The following is a 19,679-nucleotide window of genomic DNA, read 5'->3' as shown; positions in this document are numbered from 1 at the left end:
GGGACCGGTCGTTAGAGTTGGGACCGACCGTTAAGGTTGGGACCGGTCGTTAGGGTTGGGACCGACCGTTAAGGTTGGGACCGGTCGTTAGAGTTGGGACCGACCGTTAAGGTTGGGACCGGTCGTTAGAGTTGGGACCGACCGTTAAGGTTGGGACCGGCCGTTAGAGTTGGGACCGACCGTTAAGGTCGGGACCGGTCGTTAGAGTTGGGACCGACCGTTAAGGTTGGGACCGGCCGTTAGGGTTGGGACCGACCGTTAAGGTCGGGACCGGCCGTTAGGGTTGGGACCGGCCGATAGGGTTGGGACCGACCGTTAAGGTCGGGACCGGCCGTTAGGGTTGGGACCGGCCGATAGGGTTTGGACCGGCCGTTAGAGTTGGGACCGACCGTTAGGGTTGGGACCGGCCGTTAGGGTCGGGACCGGCCGATAGGGTTTGGACCGGTCGTTAGGGTTGGGACCGACCGTTAAGGTCGGGACCGGCCGTTAGAGTTGGGACCGACCGTTAGAGTTGGGACCGACCGTTAAGGTCGGGACCGGCCGTTAGGGTTGGGACCGGCCGATAGGGTTTGGACCGGTCGTTAGGGTTGGGACCGACCGTTAAGGTTGGGACCGACCGTTAAGGTCGGGACCGGCCGTTAGAGTTGGGACCGACCGTTAGGGTTTGGACCGGTCGTTAGGGTTGGGACCGACCGTTAAGGTTGGGACCGGTCGTTAGGGTTGGGACCGGTCGTTAGGGTTGGGACCGGCCGTTAGAGTTGGGACCGACCGTTAAGGTTGGGACCGGCCGTTAGAGTTGGGACCGACCGTTAGAGTTGGGACCGGCCGTTAAGGTTGGGACCGGCCGTTAAGGTTGGGACCGACCGTTAAGGTTGGGACCGGCCGTTAGAGTTGGGACCGGTCGTTAGGGTTGGGACCGGTCGTTAGGGTTGGGACCGGTCGTTAGAGTTGGGACCGGCCGTTAAGGTTGGGACCGGTCGTTAGGGTTGGGACCGACCGTTAAGGTTGGGACCGGCCGTTAGGGTTGGGACCGGTCGTTAGGGTTGGGACCGACCGTTAAGGTTGGGACCGGTCGTTAGAGTTGGGACCGGCCGTTAGAGTTGGGACCGACCGTTAGAGTTGGGACCGGCCGTTAAGGTTGGGACCGGCCGTTAAGGTTGGGACCGACCGTTAAGGTTGGGACCGGCCGTTAGAGTTGGGACCGGCCGTTAGAGTTGGGACCGGCCGTTAAGGTTGGGACCGGCCGTTAGAGTTGGGACCGACCGTTAGAGTTGGGACCGGCCGTTAGAGTTGGGACCGACCGTTAAGGTTGGGACCGGCCGTTAGAGTTGGGACCGACCGTTAGAGTTGGGACCGGCCGTTAGAGTTGGGACCGGCCGTTAGAGTTGGGACCGACCGTTAAGGTTGGGACCGACCGTTAAGGTTGGGACCGGCCGTTAGAGTTGGGACCGACCGTTAGAGTTGGGACCGACCGTTAGAGTTGGGACCGACCGTTAAGGTTGGGACCGGCCGTTAGAGTTGGGACCGACCGTTAGAGTTGGGACCGGCCGTTAGGGTTGGGACCGGCCGTTAGGGTTGGGACCGACCGTTAAGGTTGGGACCGGCCGTTAGGGTTGGGACCGGCCGATAGGGTTTGGACCGGTCGTTAGAGTTGGGACCGGCCGTTAGGGTTGGGACCGACCGTTAAGGTTGGGACCGGTCGTTAGAGTTGGGACCGACCGTTAAGGTTGGGACCGGTCGTTAGAGTTGGGACCGACCGTTAAGGTTGGGACCGGCCGATAGGGTTTGGACCGGTCGTTAGGGTTGGGACCGACCGTTAAGGTTGGGACCGGTCGTTAGGGTTGGGACCGGTCGTTAGGGTTGGGACCGACCGTTAAGGTTGGGACCGGCCGTTAGGGTTAGGACCGGTCGTTAGGGTTGGGACCGACCGTTAGAGTTGGGACCGACCGTTAAGGTTGGGACCGCCCGTTAGGGTTGGGACCAGCCTCTCAGGGACCGCCCGTTAGGGTTGGGACCAGCCTCTCAGGGACCGCCCGTTAGGGTTGGGACCAGCCTCTCAGGGACCGCCCGTTAGGGTTGGGACCAGCCTCTCAGGGACCGGCCGATAGGGTTGGGACCGGCCGATAGGGTTGGGACCGACCGTTAAGGTCGGGACCGACCGTTAAGGTCGGGACCGGCCGATAGGGTTGGGACCGGCCGTTAGGGTTGGGACCGGCCGTTAGAGTTGGGACCGGCCGTTAGGGTTGGGACCGGCCGTTAAGGTTGGGACCGGTCGTTAGGGTTGGGACCGGTCGTTAGGGTTGGGACCGGTCGTTAGGGTTGGGACCGGTCGTTAGGGTTGGGACCGGTCGTTAGGGTTGGGACCGGCCATTAGGGTTGGGTCCGCCCGCTAGGGTTGGGACCAGCCTCTCAGGGACCGCCCGTTAGGGTTGGGACCAGCCTCTCAGGGACCGCCCGTTAGGGTTGGGACCAGCCTCTCAGGGACCACCCGTTAGGGTTGGGACCAGCCTCTCAGGGACCGTCCGTTAGGGTTGGGACCAGCCTCTCAGGGACCGCCCGTTAGGGTTGGGACCAGCCTCTCAGGGACCGGCCGTTAGGGTTGGGACCAGCCTCTCAGGGACCGCCCGTTAGGGTTGGGACCAGCCTCTCAGGGACCGCCCGTTAGGGTTGGGACCAGCCTCTCAGGGACCGCCCGTTAGGGTTGGGACCAGCCTCTCAGGGACCGTCCGTTAGGGTTGGGACCAGCCTCTCAGGGACCACCCGTCGGGGGGTTGGGACCAGCCTCTCAGGGACCGGCCGTTAGGGTTGGGACCGGCCGTTAGGGTTGGGACCGGCCGTTAGGGTTGGGACCGGCCGTTAGGGTTGGGACCGGCCGTCGGGGTTGGGACCAGCCTCTCAGGGACCGCCCGTTAGGGGGTTGGGACCAGCCTCTCAGGGACCGGCCGTTAGGGTTGGGACCGGCCGTTAGGGTTGGGACCGGCCGTTAGGGTTGGGACCGGCCTCTCAGGGACCGGCCGTTAGGGTTGGGACCGGCCGTCGGGGTTGGGACCGCCCGTTAGGGTTGGGACCGGCCGTTAGGGTTGGGACCGGCCTCTCAGGGACCGCCCGTTAGGGTTGGGACCGGCCGTCGGGGTTGGGACCGGCCGTTAGGGTTGGGACCGGCCGTTAGGGTTGGGACCGGCCTCTCAGGGACCGCCCGTTAGGGTTGGGACCGGCCTCTCAGGGACCGCCCGTTAGGGTTGGGACCGGCCGTCGGGGTTGGGACCGGCCGTTAGGGTTGGGACCGGCCGTTAGGGTTGGGACCGGCCTCTCAGGGACCGGCCGTTAGGGTTGGGACCGGCCGTCGGGGTTGGGACCGCCCGTTAGCGTTGGGACCGCCCCTTAAAGACTCACCCGGCCGCGCAGCTGGTTGTGCAGGTACATGAGCAGCAGCCGCGGCGCTTTGACCAGTGTGATGATGAACGAGCCTTTGGCCACGGTGCCCAGGTGGTAACGCACCAACCGCAGCACTGACGACAGGATGGGCGTGGCCGGGAGGCGGGCCTTATCCCTGAAACAGAAGCAGGTGAAGCAGTTAGAGGAAGGGAGAATGTCACTCTGAAACTTCTACTGGAGATTACAGACAGAACGATGGGAAGATTCCTCTCAGAAAGGTGTAAATCTAAATAAAATCTAATCTAAATCATGTTCAATCTCTGTTTCAAGGCGACACCAGGGGGCGCTCTGACCACCAGGGGGCGCTCTGACCACCAGGGGGCGCTCTGACCACCAGGTGGCGCTCTGACCACCAGGGGGCGCTCTGACCTGGTGAAGTAGTACGTGACCACGGCTCCGGCGATGGTCATCTGCTGACACGCCAGGATGAACTCGGAGATCCACACCAGCCCCACGGCGTGGAACCAGGGCAGGTACTGGAGGTTCCCCTGGAGCCGAAACTCCACCAGCCCCGAGTCCGGGTCCGGGACCGGCTCCCCCGACGTCCCTGCAACAACGGGGACACAGACTCATGACGGGACACGGACTCATGACGGGACACAGACTCATGACGGGACACGGACTCATGACGGGACACAGACTCATGACGGGACACACGGACTCATGACGGGACCGTGTGTGTGTGTGTGTGTGTGTGTGTGTGTGCATGTGTTTGTGTGTGTGTGTGTGTGTGTTTGTGTGTGTGTGTGTGTGTGTGTGTGTGCATGTGTTTGTGTGTGTGGTACCCAGGAAGAGCAGCACGAGGACCCAGTAGGCCCAGAAGAGCAGCAGGAACAGCAGGGTGATGAAGGGCAGCGCGGCCAGCAGGGGGAGACACAGGAAGACCTTCCCCGCCACGTGGAACAGCGCCACCGTCAGGGCAACGCGCTTCCTCATGAAGAGCATGAGCAGCAGCAGCACCAGCTGAGGAGAGAGAAGGAGACCGGGTCAGGACCAGAGAGACCGGGTCAGGACCAGAGAGACCGGGTCAGGACCGGGTCAGGACCGGGTCAGAACCGGGTCAGGACCAGAGAGACCGGGTCAGGACCAGAGAGACCAGGTCAGGACCAGAGAGACCAGGTCAGGACCAGAGAGACCAGGTCAGGACCAGAGAGACCAGGTCAGGACCGGGTCAGAACCAGAGAGACCGGGTCAGGACCAGAGAGACCAGGTCAGGACCAGAGAGACCAGGTCAGGACCGGGTCAGGACCGGAGAGACCAGGTCAGGACCAGAGAGACCGGGTCAGGACCAGAGAGACCGGGTCAGGACCAGGTCAGGACCGGGTCAGGACCAGAGAGACCGGGTCAGGACCAGAGAGACCGGGTCAGGACCAGAGAGACCGGGTCAGGACCGGGTCAGGACCAGAGAGACCGGGTCAGGACCAGAGAGACCGGGTCAGGACCGGGTCAGGACCAGAGAGACCGGGTCAGGACCAGGTCAGGATCGGGTCAGGACCAGAGAGACCGGGTCAGAACCAGAGAGACCGGGTCAGGACCGGGTCAGGACCAGAGAGACCGGGTCAGAACCGGGTCAGGACCGGGTCAGGACCAGAGAGACCGGGTCAGGACCGGGTCAGGACCAGGTCAGGACCAGAGAGACCGGGTCAGGACCAGAGAGACCGGGTCAGGACCGGGTCAGGACCGGGTCAGGACCAGAGAGACCGGGTCAGGACCAGAGAGACCGGGTCAGGACCGGGTCAGAACCAGAGAGACCGGGTTAGGACCAGAGAGACCGGGTCAGGACCAGAGAGACCGGGTCAGGACCAGAGAGACCGGGTCAGGACCAGAGAGACCGGGTCAGGACCAGAGAGACCGGGTCAGGACCAGAGAGACCGGGTCAGGACCAGAGAGACCGGGTCAGGACCAGAGAGACCGAGTCAGGACCAGAGAAACAAAACAAAATAATAAAAAATATAAAGTGTTTTTTCATGGTTGTTTCACCTCAATAAAAAAAATTCATTGGAAGGAAAATCCATCAGTATTTCTCTGTTTCCTGGTTCTCTGTTTCTCTGTTTCCTGGTTCTATGTTTCCTGGTTCTCTGTTTCCTGGTTCTATGTTTCCTGGTTCTATGTTTCCTGGTTCTCTGTTTCCTGGTTCTCTGTTTCCTGGTTCTCTGTTTCCTGGTTCTCTGTTTCCTGGTTCTCTGTTTCCTGGTTATGTTTCCTGGTTCTCTGTTTCCTGGTTCTCTGTTTCCTGGTTCTCTGTTTCCTGTTTCTCTGTTTCCTGGTTCTCTGTTTCCTGGTTCTCTGTGTCCTGGTTCTATGTTTCCTGGTTCTCTGTTTCCTGGTTCTCTGTTTCCTGGTTCTCTGTTTCCTGGTTCTCTGTTTCCTGGTTCTCTGTTTCCTGGTTCTCTGTGTCCCGGTTCTATGTTTCCTGGTTCTCTGTTTCCTGGTTCTCTGTTTCCTGGTTCTCTGTTTCCTGGTTCTCTGTGTCCTGGTTCTATGTTTCCTGGTTCTCTGTTTCCTGGTTCTCTGTTTCCTGGTTCTCTGTTTCCTGGTTCTCTGTTTCCTGGTTCTCTGTTTCCTGGTTCTCTGTGTCCTGGTTCTATGTTTCCTGGTTCTCTGTTTCCTGGTTCTATGTTTCCTGGTTCTCTGTTTCCTGGTTCTCTGTTTCCTGGTTCTCTGTTTCCTGGTTCTCTGTTTCCTGGTTCTCTGTTTCCTGTTTCTCTGTTTCCTGTTTCTCTGTTTCCTGGTTCTCGGTTTCCTGGTTCTTTGTTTCCTGGTTCTCTGTTTCCTGGTTCTCTGTTTCCTGGTTCTCTGTTTCCTGGTTCTCTGTTTCCTGGTTCTCTGTGTCCTGGTTCTATGTTTCCTGGTTCTCTGTTTCCTGGTTCTATGTTTCCTGGTTCTCTGTTTCCTGGTTCTCTGTTTCCTGGTTCTCTGTTTCCTGGTTCTCTGTTTCCTGGTTCTCTGTTTCCTGTTTCTCTGTTTCCTGTTTCTCTGTTTCCTGGTTCTCGGTTTCCTGGTTCTTTGTTTCCTGGTTCTCTGTTTCCTGGTTCTCTGTTTCCTGGTTCTCTGTTTCCTGGTTCTCTGTTTCCTGGTTCTCTGTTTCCTGGTTCTCTGGTTAACGGTATCTTCAGCCCTGGTCCTGGATAAACTGAACTGAATCTGTTTGATCTTTTAGCTCAGAGACACTTTGTATCAGGCTCCTCCTGATCTAACGTGAATCTCCTACAGTCGGAACATTCATGAAGGACGTAGAACCAGCTGGAAACATCTGGATGTGACTCACGGTGAAGACGGTCGCGGCCGCTGCGTAAACCAGCAGCGCCTGGTTCTTCGTCACCGCGTCTTTCGCGTCGCTGTTGCCGCGGTTCCCGTCGCCGCGCGGCCGGACCGCCGTGGTGGTGTCGTTCCCATGGAGACGGTGGTCGATGTACAGCCACCAGAGGACGCCGGTGCCCCCTGCAGGACGGAGGTCGATTGTGAATCACATGATTAAAGCAGCAGCTCTTCCACACACTGACAGTTTCAAACATTCACTCGCCATCTGTCATACGGCCTTACGTCAATCAAGACATTCTCCATAAAAGGCCTTAAACTTGTGTAAAGCGCAGGACTGTAGCAGCTGTAGGAGCTTATTAAGGAGGTTTGGAGATATACTTTAACATATAGTTATGAAGAAAAGTTGTTTTCGTGAGCAACATAAAAACATATTACTGAGAAGATCTGAAACACAGCTGCAAACATCTCCCTTTAATAATATGCAGAGGATTTGTATTAATCTGGATTCTTCCCATTGAGTTCCTTTCGAGCCAATCTGATGGAAAAACCATTATTGCCATCCAGTTTTGAGCAACAGATTTGAATGATTTACCCAAAGATCCGAGCACCACGAGCCCAGTGAGGACCCAGACCAGGACGGTGGAGATGTAGCGGATGATGAGCATCAGCAGCATGGACAGCACTGCGGGAAAAAGAGCACACGTGAGACTTCAGCACCACGGACAGAGACTTCAGCACCACAAACAGAGACTTCAGCACCACAAACAGAGACTTCAACACCACAAACAGAGACTTCAGCACCACAAACAGAGACTTCAGCACCACAAACAGAGACTTCAGACACAAACAGAGACTTCAACACCACAAACAGAGACTTCAGACACAAACAGAGACTTCAACACCACAAACAGAGACTTCAACACCACAAACAGAGACTTCAGACACAAACAGAGACTTCAACACCACAAACAGAGACTTCAGACACAAACAGAGACTTCAACACCACAAACAGAGACTTCAACACCACAGACAGAGACTTCAACACCACAAACAGAGACTTCAGACACAAACAGAGACTTCAACACCACAAACAGAGACTTCAGACACAAACAGAGACTTCAACACCACAAACAGAGACTTCAACACCACAAACAGAGACTTCAACACCACAAACAGAGACTTCAACACCACAAACAGAGACTTCAACACCACAAACAGAGACTTCAACACCACAAACAGAGACTTCAACACCACAAACAGAGACTTCAGCACCACAGACAGAGACTTCAACACCACAAACAGAGACTTCAGACACAAACAGAGACTTCAACACCACAAACAGAGACTTCAACACCACAAACAGAGACTTCAACACCACAAACAGACACTTCAACACCACAAACAGAGACTTCAGACACAAACAGAGACTTCAACACCACAAACAGAGACTTCAACACCACAAACAGAGACTTCAACACCACAAACAGAGACTTCAGCACCACAAACAGAGACTTCAACACCACAAACAGAGACTTCAACACCACAAACAGAGACTTCAGACACAAACAGAGACTTCAACACCACAAACAGAGACTTCAACACCACAAACAGAGACTTCAACACCACAAACAGAGACTTCAACACCACAAACAGAGACTTCAACACCACAAACAGAGACTTCAACACCACAAACAGAGACTTCAACACCACAAACAGAGACTTCAGCACCACAGACAGAGACTTCAACACCACAAACAGAGACTTCAGACACAAACAGAGACTTCAACACCACAAACAGAGACTTCAACACCACAAACAGAGACTTCAACACCACAAACAGAGACTTCAGACACAAACAGAGACTTCAGCACCACAAACAGAGACTTCAGCTCCAAAAACAGAGACTTCAGCAACACAAAACGAGACTTCAACACCACAAACAGAGACTTCAACACCACAAACAGAGACTTCAGCACCACAAACAGAGACTTCAGACACAAACAGAGACTTCAGCACCACAAACAGAGACTTCAACACCACAAACAGAGACTTCAACACTACAAACAGAGACTTCAACACCACAAACAGAGACTTCAGCACCACAAACAGAGACTTCAACACCACAAACAGAGACTTCAACACCACAAACAGAGACTTCAACACCACAAACACAGACTTCAGCACCACAAACAGAGACTTCAGCACCACAAACAGAGACTTCAACACCACAAACAGAGACTTCAACACCACAAACACAGACTTCAGCACCACAAACAGAGACTTCAGCACCACAAACAGAGACTTCAACACCACAAACAGAGACTTCAACACCACAAACACAGACTTCAGCACCACAAACAGAGACTTCAACACCACAAACAGAGACTTCAGCACCACAAACAGAGACTTCAACACCACAAACAGAGACTTCAGCACCACAAACAGAGACTTCAACACCACAAACAGAGACTTCAGACACAAACAGAGACTTCAGACACAAACAGAGACTTCAGCACCACAAACAGAGACTTCAACACCACAAACAGAGACTTCAGCACCACAAACAGAGACTTCAACACCACAAACAGAGACTTCAGCACCACAAACAGAGACTTCAACACCACAAACAGAGACTTCAGCACCACAAACAGAGACTTCAGCACCACAAACAGAGACTTCAGCAACACAAACAGAGACTTCAGCACCACAAACAGAGACTTCAGCACCACAAACAGAGACTTCAGACACAAACAGAGACTTCAACACCACAAACAGAGACTTCAGCACCACAAACAGAGACTTCAGCACCACAAACAGAGACTTCAACACCACAAACACAGACTTCAACACCACAAACAGAGACTTCAACACCACAAACAGAGACTTCAACACCACAAACAGAGACTTCAGCACCACAAACAGAGACTTCAACACCACAAACAGAGACTTCAACACCACAAACAGAAACTTCAACACCACAAACAGAGACTTCAGCACCACAAACAGAGACTTCAACACCACAAACAGAAACTTCAACACCACAAACAGAGACTTCAGCACCACAAACAGAGACTTCAACACCACAAACACAGACTTCAGCACCACAAACAGAGACTTCAACACCACAAACAGAGACTTCAACAACACAGACAGAGACTTCAACACCACAGACAGAGACTTCAACACCACAAACAGAGACTTCAGACACAAACAGAGACTTCAACACCACAAACAGAGACTTCAACACCACAGAGACTTCAACACCACAAACAGAGACTTCAACACCACAAACAGAGACTTCAGACACAAACAGAGACTTCAGACACAAACAGAGACTTCAACACCACAAACAGAGACTTCAACACCACAAACAGAGACTTCAACACCACAAACAGAGACTTCAGCACCACAAACAGAGACTTCAACACCACAAACAGAGACTTCAACACCACAAACAGAGACTTCAACACCACAAACAGAGACTTCAACACCACAAACAGAGACTTCAACACCACAAACAGAGACTTCAACACCACAAACAGAGACTTCAACACCACAAACAGAGACTTCAACACCACAAACAGAGACTTCAGACACAAACAGAGACTTCAACACCACAAACAGAGACTTCAACACCACAAACAGAGACTTCAACACCACAAACAGAGACTTCAACACCACAAACAGAGACTTCAGCACCACAAACAGAGACTTCAACACCACAAACAGAGACTTCAACACCACAAACAGAGACTTCAACACCACAAACAGAGACTTCAACACCACAAACAGAGACTTCAACACCACAAACAGAGACTTCAACACCACAAACAGAGACTTCAACACCACAAACAGAGACTTCAACACCACAAACAGAGACTTCAGACACAAACACAGACTTCAGCACCACAAACAGAGACTTCAACACCACAAACAGAGACTTCAACACCACAAACAGAGACTTCAACACCACAAACAGAGACTTCAGCACCACAAACAGAGACTTCAGCACCACAAACAGAGACTTCAGACACAAACAGAGACTTCAGACACAAACAGAGACTTCAACACCACGGACAGAGACTTCAGCACCACAAACAGAGACTTCAGCACCACAAACAGAGACTTCAGACACAAACAGAGACTTCAACACCACAAACAGAGACTTCAACACCACAAACAGAGACTTCAACACCACAAACAGAGACTTCAGCACCACAAACAGAGACTTCAACACCACAAACAGAGACTTCAACACCACAAACAGAGACTTCAACACCACAAACAGAGACTTCAGCACCACAGACAGAGACTTCAACACCACAAACACAGACTTCAGACACAAACAGAGACTTCAGCACCACAAACAGAGACTTCAACACCACAAACAGAGACTTCAACACCACAAACAGAGACTTCAGCACCACAAACAGAGACTTCAACACCACAAACAGAGACTTCAACACCACAAACAGAGACTTCAACACCACAAACAGAGACTTCAACACCACAAACAGAGACTTCAGCACCACAAACAGAGACTTCAACACCACAAACAGAGACTTCAACACCACAAACAGAGACTTCAACACCACAAACAGAGACTTCAACACCACAAACAGAGACTTCAGCACCACAAACAGAGACTTCAACACCACAAACAGAGACTTCAACACCACAAACAGAGACTTCAGCACCACAAACAGAGACTTCAGCACCACAAACAGAGACTTCAGACACAAACAGAGACTTCAGACACAAACAGAGACTTCAACACCACGGACAGAGACTTCAGCACCACAAACAGAGACTTCAGCACCACAAACAGAGACTTCAGACACAAACAGAGACTTCAACACCACAAACAGAGACTTCAACACCACAAACAGAGACTTCAACACCACAAACAGAGACTTCAGCACCACAAACAGAGACTTCAACACCACAAACAGAGACTTCAACACCACAAACAGAGACTTCAACACCACAAACAGAGACTTCAGCACCACAGACAGAGACTTCAACACCACAAACACAGACTTCAGACACAAACAGAGACTTCAGCACCACAAACAGAGACTTCAACACCACAAACAGAGACTTCAACACCACAAACAGAGACTTCAGCACCACAAACAGAGACTTCAACACCACAAACAGAGACTTCAACACCACAAACAGAGACTTCAACACCACAAACAGAGACTTCAACACCACAAACAGAGACTTCAGCACCACAAACAGAGACTTCAGCACCATGGACAGCGCCGCCTATAGACCCTTCATTAGCTCCATGAAGAGAAATGACTCCACAGTAACCCCTTCATACACAGTAACCCCTTCATACACAGTAACCCCTTCATACACAGTAACCCTTTCATACACAGTAACCCCTTCATACACAGTAACCCCTTCACAGAACCCCAGTTACCCCCAGTTACCCCTAGTTACCGAGGGCCAGGAAGCACAGTCCGATGATGACGTCGCGACTCGCCGACACGCCTGCGATCAGACGGTGTAAAACGCTGTCGTCTCCGACAAACGTCACCACGGCAACGGCCAGGCGGGCGTAACACGACACCTGCACAGGTGAGCAACGCCGCAGCAGGGGGAGGGGCTTACTGTGGAACGAGAGAGTTCAGCCAATGGTAAATTCATCAAGACATAATAATCTACTAAAACTAAATCAAAACATGTCAAAATAACAATGGAATTATCAGGAACAGAAGAAAATAAAGACAAAGCAGTAGTAGTAGTAGTAGTAGTAGTAGTAGTAGTAGTAGTAGTAGTAGTAGTAGTAGTAGTAGTAGTAGTAGTACTAATACACACCTGCGGGGCACGGGCAGTTTGGGGCAGCGGTCGAACCTCTCCGGTAGAGACGGGTATTTGTGGGCGGGGAGTTCGTACGAGCACAACTCGGAGCCTGGACAAAAACATTCAGACATTAGAAAACAAACCAACATCCAGCGTTTTCCTGGACACATTGTGTTATTCATTCACTCCAGACTCGGTGGTGGTAGCTACTATTGTAGCCACAGCTGCCCTGGGGCAGACTGACGGAAGTGAGGCAACCAGTCAGTGCCATCAGCGTCTCCCACCACTACATTCACCCAGGCTTCCTGGTGTTTCCACACGGTCTCCAGGGCTGGATCCTCTGCTTTAGTTTAGATACAACACACTGTCCAGTGAAGCAGCTCCTGTTGTGATATCGGGTTATACAAACCAAGAACTCCTCCAGCCAATCATGTTCATATGTTCTGGTCCTGCTAAAAAATTCACCTCCTGTGGCTTAATATTTTTACACTAATAAATTCTGCACTTGATAAGTCATTACAACCACGCCCCCTATTGGCCATATTTGGTGCCTCCAACATTCCAGGCTTAAAGCTGAGCCAGACTCCATGTCTTCATCTCACTTTTGGCCCATCGAATTATTTTATTCAAATGGAAAGATCACCTGCCACCCACCTATACACAGTGGGTTCATGATTTTCTTTTATGTCTAAAACTTGAAAAAATCAAGTTTACCCTGCGCGGAAACTTAAATGCTTTTTACGCCCAGTGGAATCCACATCTGTCTGCCTTAAAACAATGTGTTCTGCAAACTCCAACTTCATCTTTCTAATACATATGTACAACGAATCATATCCATAGCCCATGAATCAGCCTTTGTCTGTGTGTGAGAGAACGTGTGTGACTGTGTTATTAGTATTATTTTTTATTTATCCCCTGCTGCAAAACAGAGACTCAAGAGACCCAAATGTATCCAACGCTGGTGTTAAGACCGGGAGGAAGTGGTACAAAAGCAGAGTCAGGACTGCACTAAAAGGCAGGTCCAGGAGGAACTTTGAGCTGGCCTGGATGAGGAGAGATCTTACAGAACACTTTTATTTTAGTAGTGCTGGTGCTACCAACCTTTTCATTTGGTCGCACAGACTCGAGACACAATATCAAAATTCATAATTTTAATAAATCAAAACAAAGACAATTATAAACATGTTCAATCACTAATAATTGATCTTAATAATGGTTAAAATAATCTAGTTTAGTTTTTAGCTAATCGTAAGTGAAAAAATCTGAATTAAAAATTCAAATGTCTTTTTTGGGGGTTCGAAGATCAATAAATCTGACAGGAATCAGCTGTTGTACTGGAGACGTAACTCTGCTCCTCACAAAAGGCGTCTCTGTTGTTTGTTTATTTATTGGTTTATTTGGACAGTGCATGTTAATGAACATACATGGGTCTCATGCATGTAAACAAGCCACCCTGGTTCACTGTGTTCATGTTTTCTCCTCTGGGTCGGGTTATGGTGCTGGACTCACCGTTGTTCATGGCGAAGCTCTGCAGGTCCTCGTAGGTTCTCAGCTCGCGGCCGGGGCACTGCGACACGCACAGCGCCATGGAGCGGATCCGCCGCTGCACCAGGTCGATGTCACACGGGTCCAGGAAGAACACGAACCTGTGACAGACAGAGAGGAGTCAGAGCGAGCAAGAAGAACATGAACCTGAGACAAACAGAGGAGTCAGAGCGAGCAAGAAGAACAAGAACCTGAGACAGACAGAGAGGAGTCAGAGCGAGCAAGAAGAACATGAACCTGTGACAGACAGAGGAGTCAGAGCGAGCAAGAAGAACATGAACCTGTGACAGACAGAGAGGAGTCAGAGCGAGCAAGAAGAACAAGAACCTGAGACAAACAGAGGAGTCAGAGCGAGCAAGAAGAACATGAACCTGTGACAGACAGAGGAGTCAGAGCGAGCAAGAAGAACATGAACCTGTGACAGACAGAGGAGTCAGAGCGAGCAAGAAGAACAAGAACCTGAGACAAACAGAGGAGTCAGAGCGAGCAAGAAGAACATGAACCTGTGACAGACAGAGAGGAGTCAGAGCGAGCAAGAAGAACAAGAACCTGAGACAGACAGAGAGGAGTCAGAGCGAGCAAGAAGAACATGAACCTGTGACAGACAGAGGAGTCAGAGCGAGCAAGAAGAACAAGAACCTGAGACAGACAGAGAGGAGTCAGAGCGAGCAAGAAGAACATGAACCTGAGACAGACAGAGGAGTCAGAGCGAGCAAGAAGAACATGAACCTCTGACAAACAGAGGAGTCAGAGCGAGCAAGAAGAACATGAACCTGAGACAGACAGAGAGGAGTCAGAGCGAGCAAGAAGAACATGAACCTGAGACAGACAGAGGAGTCAGAGCGAGCAAGAAGAACAAGAACCTGAGACAGACAGAGAGGAGTCAGAGCGAGCAAGAAGAACATGAACCTGAGACAGACAGAGGAGTCAGAGCAAGAAGAACATGAACCTGTGACAGACAGAGGAGTCAGAGCGAGCAAGAAGAACATGAACCTGAGACAGACAGAGAGGAGTCAGAGCGAGCAAGAACATGAACCTGTGACAGACAGAGAGGAGTCAGAGCGAGCAAGAAGAACATGAACCTGTGACAGACAGAGAGGAGTCAGAGCGAGCAAGAAGAACATGAACCTGTGACAGACAGAGAGGAGTCAGAGCGAGCAAGAAGAACATGAACCTGTGACAGACAGAGAGGAGTCAGAGCGAGCAAGAAGAACAAGAACCTGAGACAGACAGAGAGGAGTCAGAGCGAGCAAGAAGAACATGAACCTGAGACAGACAGAGAGGAGTCAGAGCGAGCAAGAAGAACATGAACCTGTGACAGACAGAGGAGTCAGAGCGAGCAAGAAGAACATGAACCTGAGACAGACAGAGAGGAGTCAGAGCGAGCAAGAAGAACAAGAACCTGAGACAGACAGAGAGGAGTCAGAGCGAGCAAGAAGAACATGAACCTGTGACAGACAGAGGAGTCAGAGCGAGCAAGAAGAACATGAACCTGTGACAGACAGAGGAGTCAGAGCGAGCAAGAAGAACATGAACCTGTGACAGACAGAGGAGTCAGAGCGAGCAAGAAGAACATGAACCTGTGACAAACAGAGAGGAGTCAGAGCGAGCAAGAAGAACATGAACCTGAGACAGACAGAGGAGTCAGAGCGAGCAAGAAGAACATGAACCTGTGACAGACAGAGGAGTCAGAGCGAGCAAGAAGAACATGAACCTGAGACAGACAGAGGAGTCAGAGCGAGCAAGAAGAACATGAACCTGTGACAGACAGAGAGGAGTCAGAGCGAGCAAGAACACGAACCTGTGACAGACAGAGAGGAGTCAGAGCGAGCAAGAACATGAACCTGAGACAGACAGAGAGGAGTCAGAGCGAGCAAGAAGAACATGAACCTGTGACAGACAGAGAGGAGTCAGAGCGAGCAAGAAGAACAAGAACCTGTGACAGAGAGAGAGGAGTCAGAGCGAACAAGAAGAACATGAACCTGTGACAGACAGAGAGGAGTCAGAGCGAGCAAGAAGAACAAGAACCTGTGACAGAGAGAGAGGAGTCAGAGCGAGCAAGAAGAACATGAACCTGAGACAGACAGAGGAGTCAGAGCGAGCAAGAAGAACATGAACCTGAGACAGACAGAGGAGTCAGAGCGAGCAAGAAGAACAAGAACCTGTGACAGACAGAGGAGTCAGAGCGAGCAAGAAGAACATGAACCTGAGACAGACAGAGAGGAGTCAGAGCGAACAAGAAGAACATGAACCTGTGACAGACAGAGAGGAGTCAGAGCGAGCAAGAAGAACATGAACCTGAGACAGACAGAGAGGAGTCAGAGCGAGCAAGAAGAACATGAACCTGAGACAGACAGAGAGGAGTCAGAGCGAGCAAGAACATGAACCTGTGACAGACAGAGAGGAGTCAGAGCGAGCAAGAAGAACATGAACCTGTGACAGACAGAGAGGAGTCAGAGCGAGCAAGAAGAACATGAACCTGAGACAGACAGAGAGGAGTCAGAGCGAGCAAGAAGAACATGAACCTGAGACAGACAGAGGAGTCAGAGCGAGCAAGAAGAACATGAACCTGAGACAGACAGAGAGGAGTCAGAGCGAGCAAGAAGAACATGAACCTGAGACAGACAGAGGAGTCAGAGCGAGCAAGAACATGAACCTGTGACAGACAGAGAGGAGTCAGAGCGAGCAAGAACATGAACCTGAGACAGACAGAGAGGAGTCAGAGCGAGCAAGAACATGAACCTGAGACAGACAGAGAGGAGTCAGAGCGAGCAAGAAGTCCAGCTCTATCATAGACCCACCTGTGGTCCAGCTCTATCATAGACCCACCTGTGGTCCAGCTCTATCATAGACCCACGTGTGGTCCAGCTCTATCATAGACCCACCTGTGGTCCAGCTCTATCATAGACCCACGTGTGGTCCAGCTCTATCATAGACCCACCTGTGGTCCAGCTCTATCATAGACCCACCTGTGGTCCAGCTCCATCATAGACCCCCCTGTGGTCCAGCTCTACCATAGACCCACCTGCGGTCCGTGTGGTCCAGCCCGCTGAGCTGAACGCCCTCCAGCCGCTCGTTTCGGTCTCCACACGTGTTTCCGAAGCTGTCGTATCCAAAGAGCAGGCGTGCGGCGCCCCCGGTGGCCACAGTGAAGCTGCAGATCCCGCCCTGAAACACACGAGACACGATTATTATTAACTATAAACGACTGAAACACACGATTATTATTAACTATAAACGACTGAAACACATGATTATTATTAACTATAAACGACTGAAACACGTGATTATTATTAACTATAAACGACTGAAACACATGATTATTATTAACTATAAACGACTGAAACACGTGATTATTATTAACTATAAACGACTGAAACACACGATTATTATTAACTATAAACGACTGAAACACGTGATTATTATTAACTATAAACGACTGAAACACATGATTATTATTAACTATAAACGACTGAAACACGTGATTATTATTAACTATAAACGACTGAAACACATGATTATTATTAACTATAAACGACTGAAACACGTGATTATTATTAACTATAAACGACTGAAACACATGATTATTATTAACTATAAACGACTGAAACACGTGATTATTATTAACTATAAACGACTGAAACACATGATTATTATTAACTATAAACGACTGAAACACATAATTATTATTAACTATAAACGACTGAAACACATGATTATTATTAACTATAAACGACTGAAACACACGATTATTATTAACTATAAACGACTGAAACACACGATTATTATTAACTATAAACGACTGAAACACACGATTATTATTAACTATAAACGACTGAAACACACGATTATTATTAACTATAAACGACTGAAACACACGATTATTATTAACTATAAACGACTGAAACATGTGATTATTATTAACTATAAACGACTGAAACACGTGATTATTATTAACTATAAACGACTGAAACACATGATTATTATTAACTATAAACAACTGAAACACGTGATTATTATCAACTATAAACGACTGAAACACGTGATTATTATTAACTATAAACGACTGAAACACGTGATTATTATTAACTATAAACGACTGAAACACATGATTATTATTAACTATAAACGACTGAAACACGTGATTATTATTAACTATAAACGACTGAAACACATGATTATTATTAACTATAAACAACTGAAACACGTGATTATTATCAACTATAAACGACTGAAACACGTGATTATTATTAACTATAAACGACTGAAACACGTGATTATTATTAACTATAAACGACTGAAACACGTGATTATTATTAACTATAAACGACTGAAACACATGATTATTATTAACTATAAACGACTGAAACACATGATTATTATTAACTATAAACGACTGAAACACGTTATTATTATTAACTATAAACGACTGAAACACGTGATTATTATTAACTATAAACGACTGAAACACATGATTATTATTAACTATAAACGACTGAAACACGTGATTATTATTAACTATAAACGACTGAAACACATGATTATTATTAACTATAAACGACTGAAACACATGATTATTATTAACTATAAACGACTGAAACACATGATTATTATTAACTATAAACGACTGAAACACATGATTATTATTAACTATAAACGACTGAAACACGTGATTATTATTAACTATAAACGACTGAAACATGATTATTATTAACTATAAACGACTGAAACACATGATTATTATTAACTATAAACGACTGAAACACATGATTATTATTAACTATAAACGACTGAAACACGTGATTATTATTAACTATAAACGACTGAAACACGTGATTATTAATAACTATAAACGACTGAAACACGTGATTATTATTAACTATAAACGACTGAAACATGATTATTATTAACTATAAACGACTGAAACACATGATTATTATTAACTATAAACGACTGAAACACGTGATTATTATTAACTATAAACGACTGAAACACATGATTATTATTAACTATAAACGACTGAAACACATGATTATTATTAACTATAAACGACTGAAACACGTGATTATTATTAACTATAAACGACTGAAACACGTGATTATTATTAACTATAAACGACTGAAACACGTGATTATTATTAACTATAAACGACTGAAACACGTGATTATTATTAACTATAAACGACTGAAACACATGATTATTATTAACTATAAACGACTGAAACACATGATTATTATTAACTATAAACGACTGAAACACATGATTATTATTAACTATAAACGACTGAAACACATGATTATTATTAACTATAAACGACTGAAACACACGATTATTATTAACTATAAACGACTGAAACACACGATTATTATTAACTATAAACGAATGAAACACATGATTATTATTAACTATAAACGACTGAAACACATGATTATTATTAACTATAAACGACTGAAACACACGATTATTATTAACTATAAACAACTGAAACACATGATTATTATTAACTATAAACGACTGAAACACATGATTATTATTAACTATAAACGACTGAAACACATGATTATTATTAACTATAAACGACTGAAACACATGATTATTATTAACTATAAACGACTGAAACACAC

General features: G+C 48.5%; 1 protein-coding gene across 2 annotated transcripts in view; it reads right to left on the bottom strand.

Annotated features, from left to right (window-relative positions):
* slc44a1b (solute carrier family 44 member 1b) overlaps positions 1 to 19,679 on the bottom strand; it is a 42,503-nt gene that overhangs the window by 13,950 nt on the left and 8,874 nt on the right. For both annotated transcript variants that reach the window (XM_079582361.1, XM_079582362.1), the window contains exons 3-11: positions 17,081 to 17,223; positions 14,020 to 14,156; positions 12,526 to 12,619; positions 12,148 to 12,317; positions 7,289 to 7,378; positions 6,704 to 6,876; positions 4,221 to 4,398; positions 3,805 to 3,982; positions 3,394 to 3,550 (exon numbers count right to left, since the gene is read on the bottom strand). In XM_079582361.1, coding sequence (XP_079438487.1) covers positions 3,394 to 3,550; positions 3,805 to 3,982; positions 4,221 to 4,398; positions 6,704 to 6,876; positions 7,289 to 7,378; positions 12,148 to 12,317; positions 12,526 to 12,619; positions 14,020 to 14,156; positions 17,081 to 17,223 — 1,320 coding nt within the window. The remainder of the gene's footprint in view (positions 1 to 3,393; positions 3,551 to 3,804; positions 3,983 to 4,220; positions 4,399 to 6,703; positions 6,877 to 7,288; positions 7,379 to 12,147; positions 12,318 to 12,525; positions 12,620 to 14,019; positions 14,157 to 17,080; positions 17,224 to 19,679) is intronic.

Source organism: Gobius niger (assembly GCF_951799975.1).
Source record: "Gobius niger genome assembly, chromosome: 24".
Classification (NCBI taxonomy): Eukaryota; Metazoa; Chordata; class Actinopteri; order Gobiiformes; family Gobiidae; genus Gobius; species Gobius niger.
Note: the sequence above shows the minus strand (reverse complement) of the source record. Positions and strands in the feature narration are given on the sequence as shown.